A 21,622-nucleotide genomic window follows, 5' to 3' on the forward strand; every position below is an offset into this window, starting at 1 on the left:
GAAGATATGAGATGATAGATGTTATTAAGATATATGGATTATATGCGGAGACTAAGAGGAAGGCAGAAAATAGCAAACATTGGAGAATGCTGGGTTTGCAGTGAAAGACCTGCCCTCGGCAAGAAGCAGTGATTGAATAATCAGTGCCGAAATATCTTCATTCCTAAACCAATTGGAATATGTTTACATCATTATTCACAAAATAAACTTTTTAGAGATGTGTAATTTCTACTACCAAATAAAATACAGTAAATCTGCATAATTAAATAGTTTTTCGGTTTCATCAAATCCCTACCTGAATGCAGGAACTAGGTAACTCTGCGTTTTTGCACTGCGAAGAAGAAAGAGAAAAAAATATTGTATTTATTTGGTCTTCGTTTCTTAATTGTATGTATTGTGTCTTAATACAAGTAACTATCCCGTCCAGACCGATACATGGGGTACCAGGACGAACACGGCGATGTAATGTCTACAGGGTGATCCATTTCGACACTATAACTTTATGGCTAATAACATGATTGAAATTATTGTGTCCCCTTCGATCGGGTATACGATGAAGCTACAAGCATGACCTTGAGTTGGCGCCGCGCATGCGCGAGAAGCGGATGGAGGCCCGTGGCGACTGGCGTTCCTTTTGGGCGAGGGCGAAAATTTTTAGGCAATATATCTCGCGATTCCCATGTGCTAGCACGCTAATTTTGGTATCAAACGAAAGATGTCGTCTAGGTCTATCGATTTAAGACGGGTGTATTATGTAAAACTTCGATACAACTATATACAACCACCATAATTTTTATTTTTATAATTATTTCATATTTATCAAATGTTAGGATCTCTTAATTGTATTGTAATAACCTATTGAGTTGCAGCCTAACAAAGGAGTTTTAATTATTTAATCAATATCAATCAATTATAATACTGTTATGTTAAGAAGTTACACTTTCTACTTCAGTATAATATACAGGGTTAGTTAAAAGTCCCGCACCACCTAAATAACTTTTGAAGCATATGGTTCAGTGACATGAAACTTGGTATGTGAGGATAACCATATACCAAAAACTCAATAATGGTATTACGGAGTTTTCTTCTACTTCCGGTTTAACCGGAAGTAACTCCAACTCTCTTATTTTAAATGGAACACTCAATATATATATATATATATATATATATATATATATATATATATATATATAATTTTTGAATAGTGCTCATTAAGAGCTTTTCAAAAAGTACCCACACTCGATACGTCTGTACAAATTCACTGTTGCTAAGTTAAGAAAACAGAAAAGTGTATCGAATAGTAAAATAATAAAATACTCCTTCCTTAACAAAAACAAAACAAAGCTAGCTCACCTTCTAAATTATGTGTTCAAATTGGTAGCCCTCAGCTGCTTTACAATGTGTCACTCGATAATAGAAACCATTTAAGGAATGATTTAACCAGGCTTTAGGAATATCTTGCACCACTTCCATTTTTATTTAGCAACACTGAATTTGTACAGAAGTATCAACTGTGGGTACTTTTTGAAAAGCTCTTATTGAGCTTTATTCAAAAATAAAAACATATATTGGGTGTTCCATTTAAAATAAGAGAGTTGGAGTTACTTCCGGTTAAACCGAAAGTAGAAAAAACTCGGTAATACCATTATTGAGTTCTTAGCATATGGTTATCCTCACATACCAAGTTTCATATCACTGAACCGTATGCTTCAAAAGTTATTTAGGTGTTGCGGGACTTTTAACTAACCCTGTACATCATTAGCTGTACTTAAGCTATTGCCGTTAATTTTTTTTATAATTTGAAGGCGACAGAAATTATATTAATGTATCAGCTATACAGTCTCTTCGTTCTACCACCAGACATATATCATTTTTTCCCTCATCGTATTCGGGCATGGGTATAGGCTACGAGTATGAGGTTAAATGGATGTAGATTAACCCAAAGTACATTATCCTGAAGTATTTTACATATCTCTGAAACACCCGGTATAAAGTCGTATGGACTGCAGTTCAATGCGCATTTTGTGACATCTTTCGCCGCGTAGCCTATGTAGAACTTGCCCAAGGATTGTCAGGAATCAATATCGCAGACCTGTTCCCACTACCGCGTAACAGTGCCGTGACAGTTGATAAGGAACAATGACGAATGGCTTCGTAAATCAAAACTGTCCTTTCAGCAGTGTTCAAGACATACAAGTAAGCAACCAGCTTTCATTTTTCTTTACGTTAGTACTAACTACTGTGTTTTAAAATTGCGGTTTGTGATAACGTCACCCGTGTTGCGAAAAACAAACTCCTACGAATGTAACTTCGCTTCCTTCAATGCCGGGGACATGACTCATATTCTGGTCATTCCAAGCCAGTGTCAAGATGATGATTTAGGGTAGTGAAACCGTGCCTTATTTCTATTGTTTCTTTCGCCATGCTGTCTAATCTCGTTACTAATATCTAACCATCAGAAGAAAGGCTACACAAAAAAATGCGCCTATAAAACCTTCATAAATCTGACACTAATATCATATTCGCATACAGGATGATTCACGAGGATTTACCGTCACTTACGGAGCTTATTTCTGAAGGCATTCTGAGCAAGAAATTTCATAAAAACATTTGTCCTAATCTCAGTATTTTCAGAGTTACACTAATTTGAATTTATTAGTAAAATACTTTTTTTTTAGTTTTAAGGGTAAAGAAATATTATAAATAGAGAATGAACTTTCAGACGTATCATTTCTTTAATTGGCTAGTGTTCTCAATGAAAGAGTAATGGAACGGAGAAAAATTCTCTCCGGCACCGGGATTTGAACCCGGGTTTTCAGCTCTACGTCCTGATGCTTTATCCACTAAGCCACACCGGATACCCATCCCGGTGTCGGACAGAATCGTCTCAGTTTTTAAGTTCCAACTCTTGGGTTCCCTCTAGTGGCCGCCCTCTGCGCTACGTCATAGATGTCTATGAACGTAGGACTGAAGTCCACACATGTGCTGAGGTGCACTCGTTATGAGTGACTAGTTGGCCGGGATCCGACGGAATATGCGCCGTATTAAATCACGAATTGATTTACGCATATCATATATATTATTTTAATGTACCGAAGTACATATGATATTTCCATGCAGATATTCTGCGTCATCATACGATGAAAGAGTAATGGAACGGAGAGAATTTTTCTCCGTTCCATTACTCTTTCATCGTATGATGACGCAGAATATCTGCATGGAAATATCATATGTACTTCGGTACATTAAAATAATATATAGTATTCTCAAGCTAAAAATACGTTGTCAAGTGCTTTGTACAGATTTTGTTTTTCAATTGTTAACTAAAAATGACATCATTCTTACGCACTTATCACAAAAATTGTTACAAATCATACGACTTTAGGAACTTGATTCTTTACAGTTTAATTATGCATTCTAATGTACAGCCTTGAAGAATTTACAAGAGCGGCGTGATTTGTAACAATTGTTGTGATAAATGCGTAAGAAAATGTAATTTTGTAGTTAAAAATTGGAAAAAAAAAAAATCTGTACGAAGTAACTATGGAATTCACAACACATTTTTAGCTTCAGAATACTAGCTAATGAAAGAAATGATACCCCTGAATAGTTCATTCTTTATCTGTAATTTTCTTTTACCCTTCAATCTGAAGAATAATGGTATTTTACAAACAATTTCAAATTAATGTATTCCTGAAAATATTGACATTAGGACAAATTTTTATATGTCATTTTTTGCTCATAATTTCTTCGGAAATAAGTTCCGTAAGTAACAGTAAATCCTCGTGAATCACCCTGTAGGTTGGCAGGTTTTATATTTTCCCTGTAAGTTGTAAGTTTTTTAGTTCATTTTTACGTCTTGCGTTTTTATTTTCCTCGTAAAACGCTTATTTACGTTTTTAGTAAAAAAAAATCAACATAAAGATGGCTGCGAAAATATAAATTAAAGTTTGAAGTATCTGAAATCAAAGAATATGTTAATGTTGGTAAGCTGTATAAGAAATTTTGTGAAACTAGAGAACAATAACTGCATGTTCAAAGTACGAAATCACTGATATAGAAAAATGATTTCATTTTTTTTTCTAGTGGTCCCCATAAAATGTAAATAAAATTAGTAAAGATATAAGCTATTTGTGTAGGTTCAATAAGAAATAGGGAGAGTTACTTACTTACTTACTTACTTACAAATGGCTTTTAAGGAACCCGAAGGTTCATTGCCGCCCTCACATAAGCCCGCCATCGGTCCCTTTCCTGTGCAAGATTAATCCAGTCTCTATCATCATATCCCACCTCCCTCAAATCCATTTTAATATTATCCTCCCATCTACGTCTCGGCCTCCCCAAAGGTCTTTTTCCCTCCGGTCTCCCAACTAACACTCTATATGCATTTCTGGATTCGCCCATACGTGCTACATGCCCTGCCGATCTCAAACGTCTGGATTTAATGCTCCTAATTATGTCAGGTGAAGAATACAATCTTATTGTAGGGATTCGTAACAAGCTGTTTTTTTTACGGTGATGGATTGTTAGCCCTTCGCCCAACCCCCAAGCTGGAGGACCACCCCTTATCGGCTGTCCACGACTGCTTATTCAATATATTCGCAGCTACCCTCCATATCTGGAGGCCGTCTCCTCTATCCGCAACCTGAGGACGCGCCATGCCGTGGTGATAGGGACCCACAATAATGGAAGTGGGGAGAGTATCCTCACCAATGAAACAAAAATGAGCAGACATATAGGAAATCAATGTCCCAAGGATTTGATTGAGTACATATACAGGGCGATGTCATTAATTTCAGGGGGTTATTCTTTGAAATATTTCAAACAAAAATTTGTAATAAGATTTTTCTCGTTTTTGCTTCCTTTCCGAGATAAAAATTGTTTTATATGAAACATTTCACAGCGTGTTTTGGGAAAGCCATTGGTTTAATTCCCGATATGCTCAGTCAGGTTAAGAGAGCAGTGTATTACGATAAAAACTGATTGAAAGTATTTCAATTTTATCCTTTAAATGTGCAGAAATTTGATCCGAAGAAATGCAACTTTGTAAAATTCCTTTGCAGGACGAAAAGTTACATCTGGATCAAATTTCTACACATTTAAAGGACAAAACTAAAATTATTTCAATCATTTATTATCATAATACACTATTCTCTTAAATTGACTAAGCATATTGGGAAGTAAGTCAATGTTTTTTTCCAAAACACGCTTTGAAATGTTTAATATAAAACAATTTTTATCTCGAAAAGGAAGGAAAAACGAGGAAAATTGTATTAAAATTTTTGTTTGAAATATCTCAAAGAATAATCCCCTGAAATTAATCACCTCTATTTACGGTTCAGTCTGGGGTAGCTTAGTTGGTAGAACAGCTGGCTACGGACTGGAAGGTCCGGTGTTCGATCCCAGGTGGTGATAGGATTTTTTTCTCGTTGCCAAACTTTCAGAACGGTCCCGAGGTTAACTCATCCTCCTATAAAATTGAGTACCGGGTCTTTCCCGGGGTAAAAGGCGGTCAGAGCGTGGTGCCGACCACACCACCTCATTCTAGTGCCGAGGTCATGGAAAGCATGAGGCTCTACCTCCATGCCCCCCAAGTGCCTTCATGGCATGTTACGTGGATAACTTTTACCTTTTTTTTCTGTGTATAAGGTTTCAATATCACAATATTTTCTATTGTATTAATTACATTAATACTGATTTTATATTTCATCACGAGAAGAAATTAAAGATACAAATAATAATAATAATAATAATAATAATAATAATAATAATAATACCTGAACATTTCTGAATGTAAATTTAGAGAAAATTACGAGACAAAACCAAGAAGTACATAGAAACTATTAATGAGCTGATGTCCAAACCCTGTCTTGAACCTCACTCTCCAAAAGCTGATAAACTGTCCAGAATCGAATGTTTAACATCGCGATTTAAAAAACTAGGAGAATGTCATTTGGATAGTCGCTATGCAATAACCAAAGCTCTAATTTAACCTTACATAATTCAAAATAAGATTATATACCCAAAACATTATATTCATCAGAAACATACCGATATTATTTATTTATTTATTTAAGTTATTTAATTTAATTTATTTAATTTAATTTATTTAATTTATTTTATTTATTTAATTAATTTATTTTAATTTATTTTATTTATTTTATTTATTTTATTTTATTTATTTATTTTCTTTATTTATTTATTTATTTATTTATTTTATGTATTTATTTTGTTTTATGTATTTATTTTATTTTATTTATTTATTTATTTATTTATTTATTTATTTATTTATTTATTTATTTATTTATTTATTTATTATTTTTCTAATAATTGTAACATAAAATATAAAATATACAGAGAAACTTTAGCTCGCCCCTGAAAGAGTAGAACTCGTGCTCAGGGGCGGATTCCTGAATTGAAATTAATAATTATACAATACAATTTGCAATTACAGCATATAAATTTAAATTTACAATTTTTCAATTTTTATAAAATCCATACATAACTTTTTAAATTTAATACTAGAACTATTAAAATTGACAAGATTAGGATATTTAAATATAAATTTGTTATATATTCTTGGGCCTAAATTACTACTATGATTAAATACTGTAACAGTGTTGCATTTTGGTTCAAACAATCTTAAAGAATTCATACCTTTTGTTTCATAACTATGAGAATACAATTCAAAATTATTTCGATTTTTATGTATGAATTTTAATTTTATGACCCGTAACATTGCTACTTAGTAGCAAGTATTGCGTGTGCGTTGTCAGTTCTTAAGAAAGGAAGAATACGAACAAAAGACTGACTATCAAGCGAAAGAAAGTGAAAAATTCTCCGTATAAAGAGCTGAGTTGTCCAACTGTCAGTAGTTTCCATAGCAACAGAACGTTGTGAAACGTAATATTAAGTAACTGGAAGAGCGGAATGTATAAGAAGGCAATGAAACCATGAGGAACAGCCATTTATCGCCAATCCAGTTACAAGAGCCGCCCATAATTCAATTGGCTGGATGGCACAATGGAATAAGTAAGCCCTGTCGACACACCGGAAGCAGGCCCTCGACTGCTGCTGTCTGCGCGCTGCGATAAGAGTGCGACAGACAGACGGATGTGCAGCCATTTCCTTGCTTTGTTTCCAATTTTAACGAAAAGTTAGATGTCGCTTGCGTTGCTATGGTAATATTTGGCAAATATAAAAACAACATGAACGTGTGACAGTCATGAAAGGTAATGAAACGGATTAAATATACATTTTGAGCCGCAAATCATATTAGTCTTCACTGTTCATAGTACTATCATACCCGGCAAAGAATCCACTGGACCCAGGTTCTTTATCCGTTGAGGGAATTCCGCCGTTAGAAACATTGATTAGCAGCTCTTATAAATTTCTTAGTATCTAAATCGAATATTTATACAGAATGAAATAAGACTTAAGCATTTATTTTACTGTAACGGTTGGCTGCAATACTTACAAATTAAAAGTTATTTTGGTATTTTCTTTCCTTTATTTTTGATTTAAAAATAATATTAAAACCTAGTTTGATGGCCCATTTCAAGAAAACTACTTAATTTTGCGATGTACTTTTTTTTTTTTGCCAACACTACAACATAAAATATACTAGTATACACAAATACAATTTTAGCTCACCCTTGAAAGAGTAAAATTTGTGCTCAGGGGCGGATTCCTGATTTTAAATTAAGAAGTATATATAATACAATTTGTTTTATGTCTACTACACAAAAGGAATATATTATGAATTTAAATTTAAATCTTTTCATTATTTATAAAATCCATGCATAACTTCTTTAATTTAATACTAGAACCATTAGAATTGACAAGATTAGGATATTTAAATATAAATTTGTTGTATATTTTTGGGCCTAAATTACTACTATGATTAAATACTGTAGCAGTGTTGCATTTTGGTTCAAATCATCTTAAAGAATTCATACCTTTTGTTTCACCTATGAGAATACAATTCAAAATTATTTGGATTTTAATGTAGGCTATGAATTTTATTAATAAAATATAATAAATTTTCCTTGTTTTAAGAACATTAAAGTCTAAACACAATTTTTGAGATGGAAAATCATAGGTGTATGAAGACATATTTTAATCATTTTCTTCTGTAATAAATAGACTTCGTGGAATTGCCACGAGAATCGTAAGGTTTACTGCGCATGCGGTATAGACTGTATGAGAAGGGGACGTGCAAAGGATAGAGTATGCCTCTAATGTAAACACTGAGCAGTATACTGCGGTTACAATAAAACCTGTATCCTGCATTCAAGAAATATGATGAATGATCATTGAAGTAGGAAATGTCTAAACATGTAAATACAAAATTATTTTATAGTGAGATATATTCACTCTTAAAATTTAATGTAAGATACATCATCCTTGAATATGTGCATCGCAGTGAAGAGTTACGTACATTCTGAGTGACTGCAAAGTAACTTCCTCCGATGGTCACTTAAACAGTTTTTATTTTGGGAAAATGTACGTTCAACATCACACGATGTAATACGTACATATTTGAAGAACGGAAAGTCACTACTTTTAATACACCAACTTCAGATGTCTTGTCGTGACCTGATGGTACATCATTTATAATACGAAGGCAGAATTTTTAGCAATAATGTTTCTCAACTTACATTTCACTTTTTCTGAAATTAATGAATTGTTATTTTGGATAACGGTTTGTGATACTTTATCCACTATATTAAGGGCTTCAGAGAGTTGTAGTTTAGACGATTCTAACAGGATGATGCTTTTGGACACGATTTTAAAATTAGAATCAATGAACAGAATATCTCCTAATAGCTGTTCAGAAGGCAATGATTTTACAGCTGCAGCAGCGGAACTGTCTGTGCTATCCAATGCATCAATTACCTCCATTATTTTGCCGTAATGTTCTGCATAATAATTGACAGCATCCAACCACGTTCCCCAACGGGTCAAGACTGGCTGCGGGGGTAAGGGTATTCCAGGGGCAATTGTTTGGAACAGCAACACTCTCATTGTAGTATGTTTGATTGAATTCTTGTCTGCACTGAACAAATGTTAAGCTTTGACTATTCCAACCACAGTAATGCAAAAAAGTGCTTACATAGGTAGACATTAGCTGTAGCTGCTCTATCTATTTGGACCGGTCACAACTCTTAACATGAACTGCTTATACTACAAGACCGGGCGGTCGATCACCTCCTCTATACTACCGTACATCGGCAACCTGATTGCATGCTGCGTGTGGCAATTCAACGAAGTCTAGTAATAAATAAAGTGGATTAAAATTGGTATTAAATAAGTTACCTCATTCTATAATTTCATACATAATTACAGATTGAAGTAATGTTAAGTATATTGTGCGTAATAAACTTCTTGACAACTAATTCCTGAATAAAATAAAATAATATATTATTTTACGTAATTTATTAGAAAGGTAAAATTAATGTGTTGGTTCCATTTTAATTGATTGTCGAAAATTATGCCTAAATATTTAACTTCAGAGGCTCCTTAATAACCGGACATTTACACTGTATAAGGCAACAATCAGAGTTATGTATTTTAATATTTAATATAAGGAGATTTGTTACATTTTTCAGATAATGAGAATGGAATAATTATGGTTTTATTTTCGCTGATAGGAAGATAATTTGTATTTATTTTATATTGTGGAGCATTTTAATTTCATTAAAAATTCTCAGAAAGTTTTTACATAAAGTGTATAACTTCAGAGTTAGTCACAAGATATAATTACTAAATTCACCCTTACAAAATTACTTTAACATCAGTAAAAGAGTGGCAATAGAACATGCTCTGATCGGATAAGCAGGCTGAATGGAGGTTATAGTTACCTTATGTTTACAACGAGCCTGCCTTGATGAAATGCGCAATCTATATCTGGGTGTAAACGAATTCATCCTCATTTGTTTTTATATTCGAGGTTATGTACTCCGCAGCATTTCCTGCTAGAAACCGCCCAGCAATCCGGAATGTTGTCTCTTTATATAGGCAATTCAACAATAACGATGGCATATTAATTAATAAACGAATAACGTATTTTGATGCTTTTTTATTTCAGTGATATATATTTTATACAGGGACATCATTTTATTTTTACTACCATTTTTAATATTAACCTGGCTATACCTTTAGAGAACCGGAAACACCGTTTGCTACCTCTTCCATGACTGTAGTTCGATGATACTGACGTAAAACACAAACAAATCACTTTACTAGGTATAGGAGGGATGAAAAGTAGTTCATCCATTTACGTAAACTAGGAAATATCGCGATTTTGAGTTCGATAATTTTCATTAGATTTTTTTTAATCAAAATCCAGTACAGTATTAACAATGAGTGTTTTTACTCACGAACTGAGCTGTCCATGCGAACGTATTCATTATGCAGTGTATATATTATACTGTCTACAGCACATTAGCGTACACTATAGAGAATGAAGTTAAATTGAAAAATAATCATAATATGGATATTTAAACACATTTTTGAATGTGGTGGCCGTTCATTTCGATACAGGCTTCAATTCTTTTGTGCATATTATCGCACTATGGACTATTGCATCTAATTCCAATTACCAGTTTCGTCCTTCGTACTAGTAACTCATGTTGAAATAATTCCCTACCTACTCTATAAAAGAGTACCTTACATACTGTAAATTCAATCTTCACTTCTGCCCGATCCGAAAATATAAAATTACTCAGACATGCTATCTACTGTCCGTACAAGTGGTTATGCCGTAGTATCGTAGAAAGGAGGAAAATCACGTTACAGTTAATTACTTAACGAGATCCTTTTATTTAAGTTATTTTAAACACCTCTATAATATTACGCAAACGTCCAATTCCTAATAGAAATTAATGTTTTCAGAAAAGAGCTAAGACAGCCCAGCTTTTACAGAGGGGCGAGCAGAAGCAGGTGGGGAAAATCGGGATGCGACGTAGGCAAACGGACAGTACCTGTAGGAAAATATGATTCAATATTGAAAGGTCTTTCGTCACTGGAAAACGCGAACATATTTGTGGAACGTACTATGCTCACTAACTCAGTGCTGTTTACTATATGCGGCCTTGATTCTGTGTGGAGGACAGTTGGAACTTCATTAGTAGAAGGGGTGGGAGTGAAGTACATTCAAAAACTCAGGTACAATAAAAATTAAAGTAAAAATAAAATGATATCCTTGTACAAGGGGGCGTGTTAAAAACTGTTGCTATAGATATGTGATTTCGGTACCAGATGGCCTTGGAAAAGATTAATGTGAAACGTTTATTAAACATTTAAAAGCTTAAAGAGATATTAAACTTAATTTTAGTTTAATCAAAATGCTTATTAGTATACACAAATTGGAGTGATTAATAAATGCGGAGAGTGCAACGGCAAACAGTTCATTTAACATAGTTTAATTTTAAAGTATCCCCACCAGTGCTCTAAGGGTTAAGTGCTCTCCTCTAGATGCAAGGATTGCGGGTTCAAACCCGCCTGGAGTAGACTGGTTTTTCAGGACGAAGGAGGTACTTTAAGCCGTCTGTCTAGTGTCGGAATTTTCCCGCACATTAAAGACCTCCAACACTAAATTAGAGCCTAAGGACTAAATTTCTCCTCTCTCGCATCCTATAAATACCTTAGTTGTTTACTAGATGGCGTTTGAGGCGATGAGCGCACCACTTGTCTCTCTGCCCTCTATCAAAAATTAGTGTAACTAAATTCCTTGTAGTTACTGAAACCTCCGCTAGCGGAGTATATATGTATGTTCCGAATCCGAAATTAGGGGATAAACGATTTTTAATTTTTTTAATGTTATTGGGTTATTTTACGACGCTGTATCAACATCTACGTTATTTAGCGTCTGAATGAAATGAAGGTGATAATGCCGGTGAAATGAGTCCGGAGTCCAGCACCGAAAGTTACCCAGCATTTGCTCGTATTGGGTTGAGGGAAAACCCGGGAAAAAACCTCAACCAGGTAACTTGCCCCGACCGGGATTCGAACCCGGGCCACCTGGTTTCGGGGCCAGACGCGCTGACCATTGCTCCACAGGTGTGGACCGGGGATAAACGATGAATGAATTCTAACGCAAGGTACTTAACTGTGGTAGTAATTTCTGAGTGAATCCAGTTTTCTGTAATTATACAGGGTGATTCACGAAGTTTTATCACAACTAATGCAGCATTTTCCTGAAGTGGTTTGGAACAAATTTTCCTAACAAAGTTGTTTCCTATCTTACATAATTCAGGAACAATCACTGATTCTCTAAACGTGTTAGTGTGAATGGAGCTCTCAAATGTTAGAGCATGATTATTGCTTATGGAGGTGGATGAAGGATCCTGTGTACCAGATTAATGTAAACACACATGAATAATTAATTGTGCACATTATGTACGCCTCAACAATCATCAGGAGCAGCGCTGATAAGTTAAGGAATGCGACGCGCGGTTCACAAGCGCGCGACCAAGTGTGTGGAGATAGGAAACACGTTGGAAAATCTCCTGTAAAACTGAGAGTTGATGAGCATAATGAAGTTTACAACAAGTAAGGAGGTACAAGAATGGGAATTGCATTCATTTTTTTTTTCTTTATAGTGATATTATTAAATTTTGTCTTTACTTTCAAATTTTTAATAACTTGTTGCGACTTGGACTATATATAAGTCGACCCTATTTCTTATTTAAATTTTTGTTCCATTTGACCTCAGGAAGGCTCTCCCTAACTGGCGGTAAAACTTTGTGACTCACCCTGTATATTATTATACATTACAATTATTTTAAATAACTCATTGGCGTCATATTGATGTGTGAATCGTTTAGACTATCGCATTGTCGTCTGTAGGCTAGGCCTCATGAAATGAGGAAGCGATTATGAAGTAGTTAACGAGAAGGCTCCGCCTTGTTAAATTTAAATGCGGGGAGTATGAAGACAGAAATGGAAGAAAATGTCAGACTTTTATTTCAAATCTTAAGGGGACGCAGAGGTGAATATTTCAAAATCCGCAAAATTTATCCAATTTGTTTGAAATTGATCACGGATACTAAGTATGTTATTAGTAATGGACAAACCAAGTTTCAACTTTCTAAGTACAACAGTTCTGTAAATATTAATAATTTTATAAAACTTTATATAGTTTGATATAAAATGCTCCATGCACCATATTGTAAGAAATTTTCAACATTTTTTTTTTCATTTATATGTTCAGAGAAGTTATATAAATAATGATAAGTATTAGTTTATTATGGGAATAATATAGTAATACAGTTATCTTGGTTTTAATTTCATGCTTTTAAAGTGCACAAAATAAAAAACTAACATCGGAATATGAAAATAATGATAATAAAAATGGAAAAAACCAAATTTTCATTTTTTCTTCAGTTTTTGTTCAAAATTTCCTTTCTGCCTCCCCTTAAACACTCTTATAAGTGCCACCATTTTTCACAATAACAATCACCCCCACATCTGTGGATCAATGGTTAGTATGCCTGACCGTGAAAACAGGGAAACCGGGTTCAAATACTGGTTGAGACAACAGACCTGGTTGAGGTTTTTTTCGGGGGTTTTCCATCAACCCATTAAGAGCAAATTCTGGATAACTTTCGGAGCTGGACTCATTGTATTTTTTTTATGTGTATTTTTTATTTTACTGCAAATTTTCATTATGTGAAATATTATCTACTGTAAATAATTGTAGTTTATTGTAAACAATTTTTTTGTGAGACATTTTTAATGTCATTTTAAATGTTACTGTTTAACATTCTTTTCTTTGGCAACCTCACCATGTTGAGGAAGATTAAATGTTATTGTTAAACATCTGCGCATCTCGTGACAGGGAACCAAAACTCTTGCTTAATTTGACGTTAAATGCTGGTCATTAAGTAAATTTTCAGGTGAATAAATAAAGAATTTTCAACATTTGCTATAGAGGTTAGTAATCTCCCAAAGATACTCTACATTTGAGGTATAACAAATTGTGGCTAGCATCATTCGTTTTGAAAGAAAGTAAGAAAGAAAGAAAGAAAGAAAGAAAGAAAGAAAGAAAGAAAGAAAGAGAGAGAAGGAGAGAGAGAAAGAAAGAAAGAAAGAAAGAAAGAAAGGTCGTAGTTCTATACAGGGTGTATCTAAATTGGAGACAAATATTTCAGGGACGTGTTCTTAACATCAAAACAATTTAAAAAGTAATAAGAACATGGGTCTGAAAACCATTCGTTAGGGAGTTATTAAAGGATTTGTCCATTCATTGACCGCTGATTGTTTGATGGTTTTTTGTTTGCTTGTATTTTGTAGAGCAAAGAAATCAGAAGAAAATGTATTCTGTGAGTGAACAGAACGAAATGATTTGCATCATTTAATTGATGATGTGCTTCTGGACGTCATCCAGCGAATGTGTTTTAACACGATGCTGCTCCAGCTCATTTCAGCCTGATAGTTCGTAATTTCTTTAATGATCGATTTCCCCAAAGATGTATTGGTTAAAGGGGATTCAGTGCATTGCCCGCTCGATCGCCTGATTTGAATCCAATGGATTTCTTCGTCTGGGAACATATAAGTCCCTGGTTTATGCGACTCCTGTACTTAATGTTGATATTCTGAGAGCTTATCCAAACTGGATTTCACGAAGTGCGAAACACTCCAGGAATTTTCAACAGAGTACGCCAGAGCATGTAACGCAGGTTTAGGGGACACATCGAATCAGGAGGAAGCCACTTCGAGCAATTTTTGTAACATTAAATTTTGTCTTGTAACTCTGAAATAAATTATTATGGTCATATGAACCTTTTGTAATGTTTTTGTGTTACGAACACATCCCCGAAATATTTGACACCAATTTATAAATCACTATGTATAATATACAGGGACATCATTTTATTTTTATTTCAATTTTTATTGTACCTGAGTTTTTGAATGTTCTTCACTCCCACCCCTTCCACACAGATCCAAGACCACATATAGTAGCTTGTTATGTTTTGTTTTTTTTTATTTAACGACGCTCGCAACTGCAGAGGTTATATCAGCGTCGCCGGATGTGCCGGAATTTTGTCCCGCAGGAGTTCTTTTACATGCCAGTAAATCTACTGACATGAGCCTGTCACATTTAAGCACACTTAAATGCCATCGACCTGGCCCGGGATCGAACCCGCAACCTTGGGCATAGAAGGCCAGCGCTATACCAACTTGCCACCCAGGGCGACGCATATATAGTAGCCTTACGGTCATAGTAAACAGTACGTTCCAAAAATATGTTCGCGTTTTCCAGTGACGAAAGAGCTTTCAATATTGAATCATTTTCGCACAGGTACTGTCGTCCATTTGCTACGTCGTATACCGGTTTCCCCCACCAGTTTTATTCGCCAGCTAGTGGCTGGGCTGTCTTAGCTCTCTTCTGAAAACATTAATTTCTGTTAGGAATTGGACGTCTACGTAATATCATACAACTGTTTAAAATAACTTAAAGAAAAGGGCCTCGTTAAGTAATTAACTGTCACGTAATTACCTCCATTTCTACGACCTTACGACATAACCACTTGGACGGACAGTAGATAGTATGTCTGAGTAATTTTATCTTTTGTGATCGGGCAGAAGTGAAGATTGAATTTACAGTACGTAAGGTACTCTTTTATAGAGTAGGTACAGAATTATTTGAACATGAGTTACTAACACGAAGAACGAAACTGGTAATTGGAATTAGGTACAATAGTCTATAGTGCGATAATATGCACATTAGAACTGAAGCCTTTATCGAAATGAACGGCCACCATTTTCAAAAATGTGTTTAAATATCCATATTATGATTATTTTTCAATTTAACTTCATTCTCTATATCATACGCTAATGTGCTGTAGGCAGTGTAATATATACTGCATAATGAATACGTCCACAAGGACAGCTCAGTTCGTCAGTAAAAACACTCATTGTTAATACAGTACTGTATTTTGATTAAACAAAAACCTAATGAAAATTATCGAACTCAAAATCGCGATATTTCCTAGTTTACGTAAATGAATGAACTACTTTTCTTCCCTCCTATACCTAGTAAAGTGATTTGTTTGTACTGTATATTACGCCAGTATCATCGAACTCCAGTCGTGGAAGGGGTAGCAAACGGCGTTGAGTCAGAGGTATAGGCAAGCTAATATTAAAAATGTTAGTAAAAATAAAATGATGTCCCTATATTTCCGACTGTAGATTGCATTCTATCAGAGTGCGTAACTTTTCAAGAGGTATGGGATCTGCGTGCTTCTAGTTTAGCGGAGTGTACAACTTGCTCGAGGGGTCTACGACACACATCTTGCGTGGAGAAATGAGGCGAATTTCCCAGGATACGTACAGTAGGTGTATTCGCTCGATTTCACTCAACGTGCGGTGCAGGAAGTCGGACAAGCAAAAGACACCGCTTCTTGGGAAAATAAAGCCCGCGTTCTTAACGTCTTTCAGCGCTGTCGACGTTCAGGCTGAAGCCGTATGAGGGCGACTTCCAGCTCTATGGGTTCTGTTTTCAATGTGACTTGAGATTGTTTGCTGGAAAGACTTCCTCACAATTATAGACGCTGAGAAAACATGATTTACAGTTATTGACGGAGCAAGTCTTCTAAAAATATCTCTTTTCCATGTTTGTTAGGTGGCGTGTTCCAAAGCCGAAGTAGATTATCCTCATCTAACTTTCTTGATTGATTTTCTGCAAACATACAGCTCTTTAGTAAAATTTACAAACTATTCTTTTTTTTTGGTCATTCTACAGAAATTCGTCTCAGTTTTCTGTTGTATTTACAGAAGAATATCTTGGTTCCCATTCTACGCATGGTTTCGTAATTTCTGTTCTAACAATATGAATTAGTAATAGTTTCTATTATGGGCAGGGCATGTAGCACGTATGGGCGAATCCAGAAATGCATATAGAGTGTTAGTTGGGAGGCCGGAGGGAAAATGACCTTTAGGAAGGCCGAGGCGTAGATGGGAAGATAATATTAAAATGGATTTGAGGGAAGTGGGATATGATGATAGAGAATGGATTAATCTTGCTCAGGATAGGGACCGATGGCAGGCTTATGTGAGGGCGGCAAGGAACCTCCGGGTTCCTTAAAAGCCAGTAAGTAAGTATGTAATAGTTCCTATTTTATTTACAGAAGTTTTTCGTAGGTCTATTTCGAATTGCATTTACAGAAGTTTTTCATGTTTCCCATTTTATCTACAGACGTTTTCCGTGCTTTGTATTGTATCTACAGAAGTTTTTCTTCTTCCGTATTGTATCTGCAGAAATGTTTCTTAGTTTTAATTTGACTTACAGATAATGACTGGTTTTGTTAGGTCTGCAGAAGTTTTTCAGAAGAATTTACAGAATCTTCTTTGTTTTTGGTCATTCTACAGAAATTCGTAGCAGTTTACTGTTAAATTTAAAGAAAAATATCTTAGTTCCCTTCTACGCATGATTTCGTGATTTCTGTTCTAACAATATAAATTAGTAATAGTTTCTATTTTATTTACAGAAGTTTTTCGTAGATCTATTTCGAATTGTATTTACAGAAGTTTTTCATGTTTCGCATTTTATCTACAGAAGTTTTCCTTGTTCCGTATTGTATATACAGAAGTTTTCTTCTTGCATATTGTATCTACAGAAGTTTCTCTTAGTTCCAATTTGACTTACAGATAATTACTGGTTTTGTTAGGTCTACAGAAGTTATTCAGGAGAATTTACAGAATCTTCTTTGTTTTTGGTCATCCTACAGAAATAAATTCGTCGCAGTTTACTGTTATATTTACAGAAGAATATCTTAGCTCCCATTCTACGCATGGTTTCGTGATTTCTCTTTCTAACAATAGAAATTAGTAATTAGTTTCTATTTTATTTACAGAAGTTTTTCGTAGCTCTATTTCGAATTGTATTTACAGAAGTTTTTCATGTTTCGTATTTTTATCTACAGGCGTTTCCGTGTTTCGTATTGTATCTACAGAAGGAGTTTCCATTTGACTTACAGATAATGACTGTGGTTTTGTTAGGTCTACAGAAGTTTTTCAGAAGAATTAACAGAATCTTTTTGCTTTTGGTCATTATACAGAAATGTGTCGCAATTTACTCTTATATTAACAGAATAATATCTTAGTTCCCATTCTACGCATGGTTTCGTGATTTCTGTTCTAACAATAGAAATTAGTAGTTAGTTTCTATTTTATCTACAGAAGTTTTTCGTACATCTATTTCGCAATATATTTACAGAAGTTTTTCATGTTTCGCATTGTATCTACAGAAGTTTTCCGTGTTTCGTATTGTATCTACAGAAGTTTTCCTTGTTCTGTATTATATCTACAGACGTTTTTCTTAGTTTCCATTCGACTTACAGATAATGACTGTGGTTTTGTTAGTTCTACAGAAGTTTTTCGTATCCTATGTTGTCTGCAATAATTTCTCTTACTTTCTTACTTTATCTGCAGACTCTTTTTAGAGTGGAAGAGAAAGTCTCATGGCCTTGTCTCTACCAGGTTAAATAAATGGATACTAAATAGTTATTTATTGGTTTTGTTGTGTATACAGATATCTGTGATAATAGCCAGTTAAGTTTTCGACGTTTCAATATCATTTACAGACTTACAATGATTTCTTGTTCTATCCAGAATTTGTATTCTATTTACAGAAATGCGACATACTTTTGAGTGCATCTAAACAATTTTTTTTCTTAATTTCTTTCAATCTACAGATACTGATTCTCATTTTATTTGATCTAAAAAGTTTTTTCTAAATTAATTTCTGTTCTGTCTGCAATATTTGTCTTAGTTTCTTATTAGACTATCAATACACAGTAACTACAGACGTGTCTCTGGTGTTTACTACATTTACAGAATATATTTGTGATAGTTTTACATTACATACAGATACGCTTTTCGACCTTTCCTCAATGCATTTCGAAATTATAATGGTTTCATTTTCTACCTACAGATCCCTTTTCGCAGGTTTCCATTTCATCTACAAAGATTCTCATGGTTTTCTGGTGCATATGCATATTTTTTTATGGTTTCTATTCCAACTACAATATTTTGATGTGATTTTTAGTTACTCTAAAGGCGTTTTTCGAGGTTTGCGTCCTACGTATGGTAATTGGCCTGATATTCAGAAGTTTTTCGTAGCTTCCATTCTGTCTAGAAATTATCGTGGTATCGTATTATCTTCACAGAAGTTTCTCTTTTTATCCATTCCATTTGCAGCAAATCTTACGTTTATATATTCTATCTACAGAAGTTTTTCATGGTTTCCAATCTATGTAACATGGTTTTATATTTATGTACAGAAGTTTATGGTATTTTCTAAGCTGTTTTCGAAAACTGTTCCTGATTTTCTATCTTATTTTGATAAATTCTACTACATCAACAGAATTTTAAGTTTTATTTCCTGTATCTACATAAGTTGTTTTTGTTTTCTGATATAATCACTCAATGTTATCGTGACATTTTATATTTAAAAACATAATATTATAAGGCCTATCTTCTACGAAAGATCTTCTGGCTATTCTGGCTCTATAAGAAAATTATCCGTATTTTATAGTACATACATAATTTCATATAATTTCTACAGCCAATAGCCTACATTAGTTTTCGTGACTAAAATATATACAGGAATATTATCCAATTATAATTATGTACATACGTTTTCGTGATTTCCAGCTTCTTGTTCAGAAATTCGATTGATTTCGCTGTACCTGAAAACGATATTCTTGACTTTATATGTTTCTCGTAGTACCAAGAACTTAATTTATTATTTATAATAGTACAACAGCGTATTTCTCTATTTTATAGCACATACTAGATAATTTCTAGTATCTACTGGACATTCCTAGTTTCCTATAGTATTTTGAATGTCATTTGGTTTTCTTGAGGGCCTACTTCCTTAATTTTTGTACCATCTACATATTTCTTTGTTATTTTAGAATATATGATCTGTAATATTTTTCACTTTCGTATCAAATTTCCATGGTTTCCCTTTAATTATGTAGTTCACATAATTATTCTTAACCACAGTCACTAGATTCTTGCCCTTTCTTTTTTTTTTTTTGTCCCATCAATTTGAACTGCTGTTCAACCATCCTGACCACGTGATCTAGAAATGCAATTGTTTCTTCTTCTTCTTCTTCTTCTTCTTCAGCAGTAGCCCCAAACAATTAAAGAAACAATAATACAAGCATAGAAAATATATCTTTCACTGTTGTTCCTCTTGATATTTTTAAAGTTGTATGTAACAACTCTACTTCATCCGTTATAAAATTGCGCTGATTTCGGTATACAAAATAATGTTCTGCAACAGTTTCGCTTTCCGCTAGTGTGTCCACATTCTGCGATCTACTTCTTAGTGAGAAGCTGCATTAGGACGAAGCCACCAGATTCCGTGACCTACTTCATCACTGCATTTCCTTATGTGGTGACAAACCACAGCCCACTAAGCAGTTTAAGAGTAACATCGAAACTCGTACGTGGGATCCGCAAGAAAAGTAACCAGCTGTATCCACGAAGCATTGCTAAACCCCAGATGCACTTCATCAACAGGAACAAGTGGTTGAAACTGAAACCAAAGGTATGAGAGTTATCAGTGAGATTCATAGACTTGAAATCGTTATAAAACCTATAAAATGAAAAGAACTGGAACACATTCCTTTTTAATATCTTCAGGTCTGTCCATGTTTTCATTGTTCTTTTCTGCGTCGTCATAGAAACAATAGAATTCTCTACGCTTGTTGATGATTAATACTTCGTTGTGTATACACGTGACTTGGTCATAAATGAAATAAAGGAGTTTAAATCTCTCAGCCATTACTATCTTGCAATGCTTACTTTGCTATCTTCAGTCGTAAATGTTTTTCATCATCATGCTTGGCTTAAGATCCGAGGATCGCGAGTTCAAGCCTCGTAAATTGCTATGGATTTTTAAGGACCACAAAAACCCTTACTTAATTGTTCCTTGCTCAGGGCTGTCAGAGAGTCTCGGGTCATAGATTTGCTGTACCGCCACGATAAACGACTTTGTACCTAAATGAGGACATTCCAGGCAGAAATCACACAAAATTTTCACCCATAACAGTAACAAATATAAATTACACTCGGGAAGAAATTAAACTCACAATAAATATGGGAAATGCCTGTTATTATTCGGCTCAGAAGCTTTTGTCATCTAATCTGCTGTCAAAAATCCTGAAAGTTAGAATTTATAAAACAGTTATATCACCGGTTGTTCTATATGGTTGTGAAGCTTGAACTCTCACTTCGAGAGAGTAACAGAGATTAAGGGTATTTAAGAATAAGGTTCTTAGGAAAATATTTGGGGCTAAGAGGGATGAAGTTACAGGAGAATGGAGAAAGTTACACAACGCAGAGCTGCACGCATTGTATTCTTCACCTGGCATAATTAGGAACATTAAATCCAGACGTTTGAGATAGGCAGGGCATGTAGCACGTATTGGCGAATCCAGAAATGCATATAGAGTGTTAGTTGGGAGGCCGGAGGGAAAAAGAGGCCGAGACGTAGATGGGAAGATAATATTAAAATGGATATGAGGGAGGTGGGATATGATGATAGAGACTGGATTAATCTTGCTCAGTATAGGGACCAATAGCGGGCTTATGTGAGGGTGGC

General features: G+C 34.5%; 1 protein-coding gene across 2 annotated transcripts in view; it reads right to left on the minus strand.

The window, feature by feature from the left end:
• Positions 1-276: 276 nt before the first annotated feature.
• Positions 277-21,622, minus strand: part of LOC138702085 (extracellular serine/threonine protein CG31145-like) — a 260,588-nt gene continuing 239,242 nt past the window's right edge. For both annotated transcript variants that reach the window (XM_069829627.1, XM_069829628.1), the window contains exon 3: positions 277-331. In XM_069829627.1, coding sequence (XP_069685728.1) covers positions 292-331 — 40 coding nt within the window. In that variant the 3' untranslated portion in view covers positions 277-291. The remainder of the gene's footprint in view (positions 332-21,622) is intronic.

This window comes from Periplaneta americana, chromosome 6 (genome assembly GCF_040183065.1).
Source record: "Periplaneta americana isolate PAMFEO1 chromosome 6, P.americana_PAMFEO1_priV1, whole genome shotgun sequence".
Lineage (NCBI taxonomy): Eukaryota > Metazoa > Arthropoda > Insecta > Blattodea > Blattidae > Periplaneta > Periplaneta americana.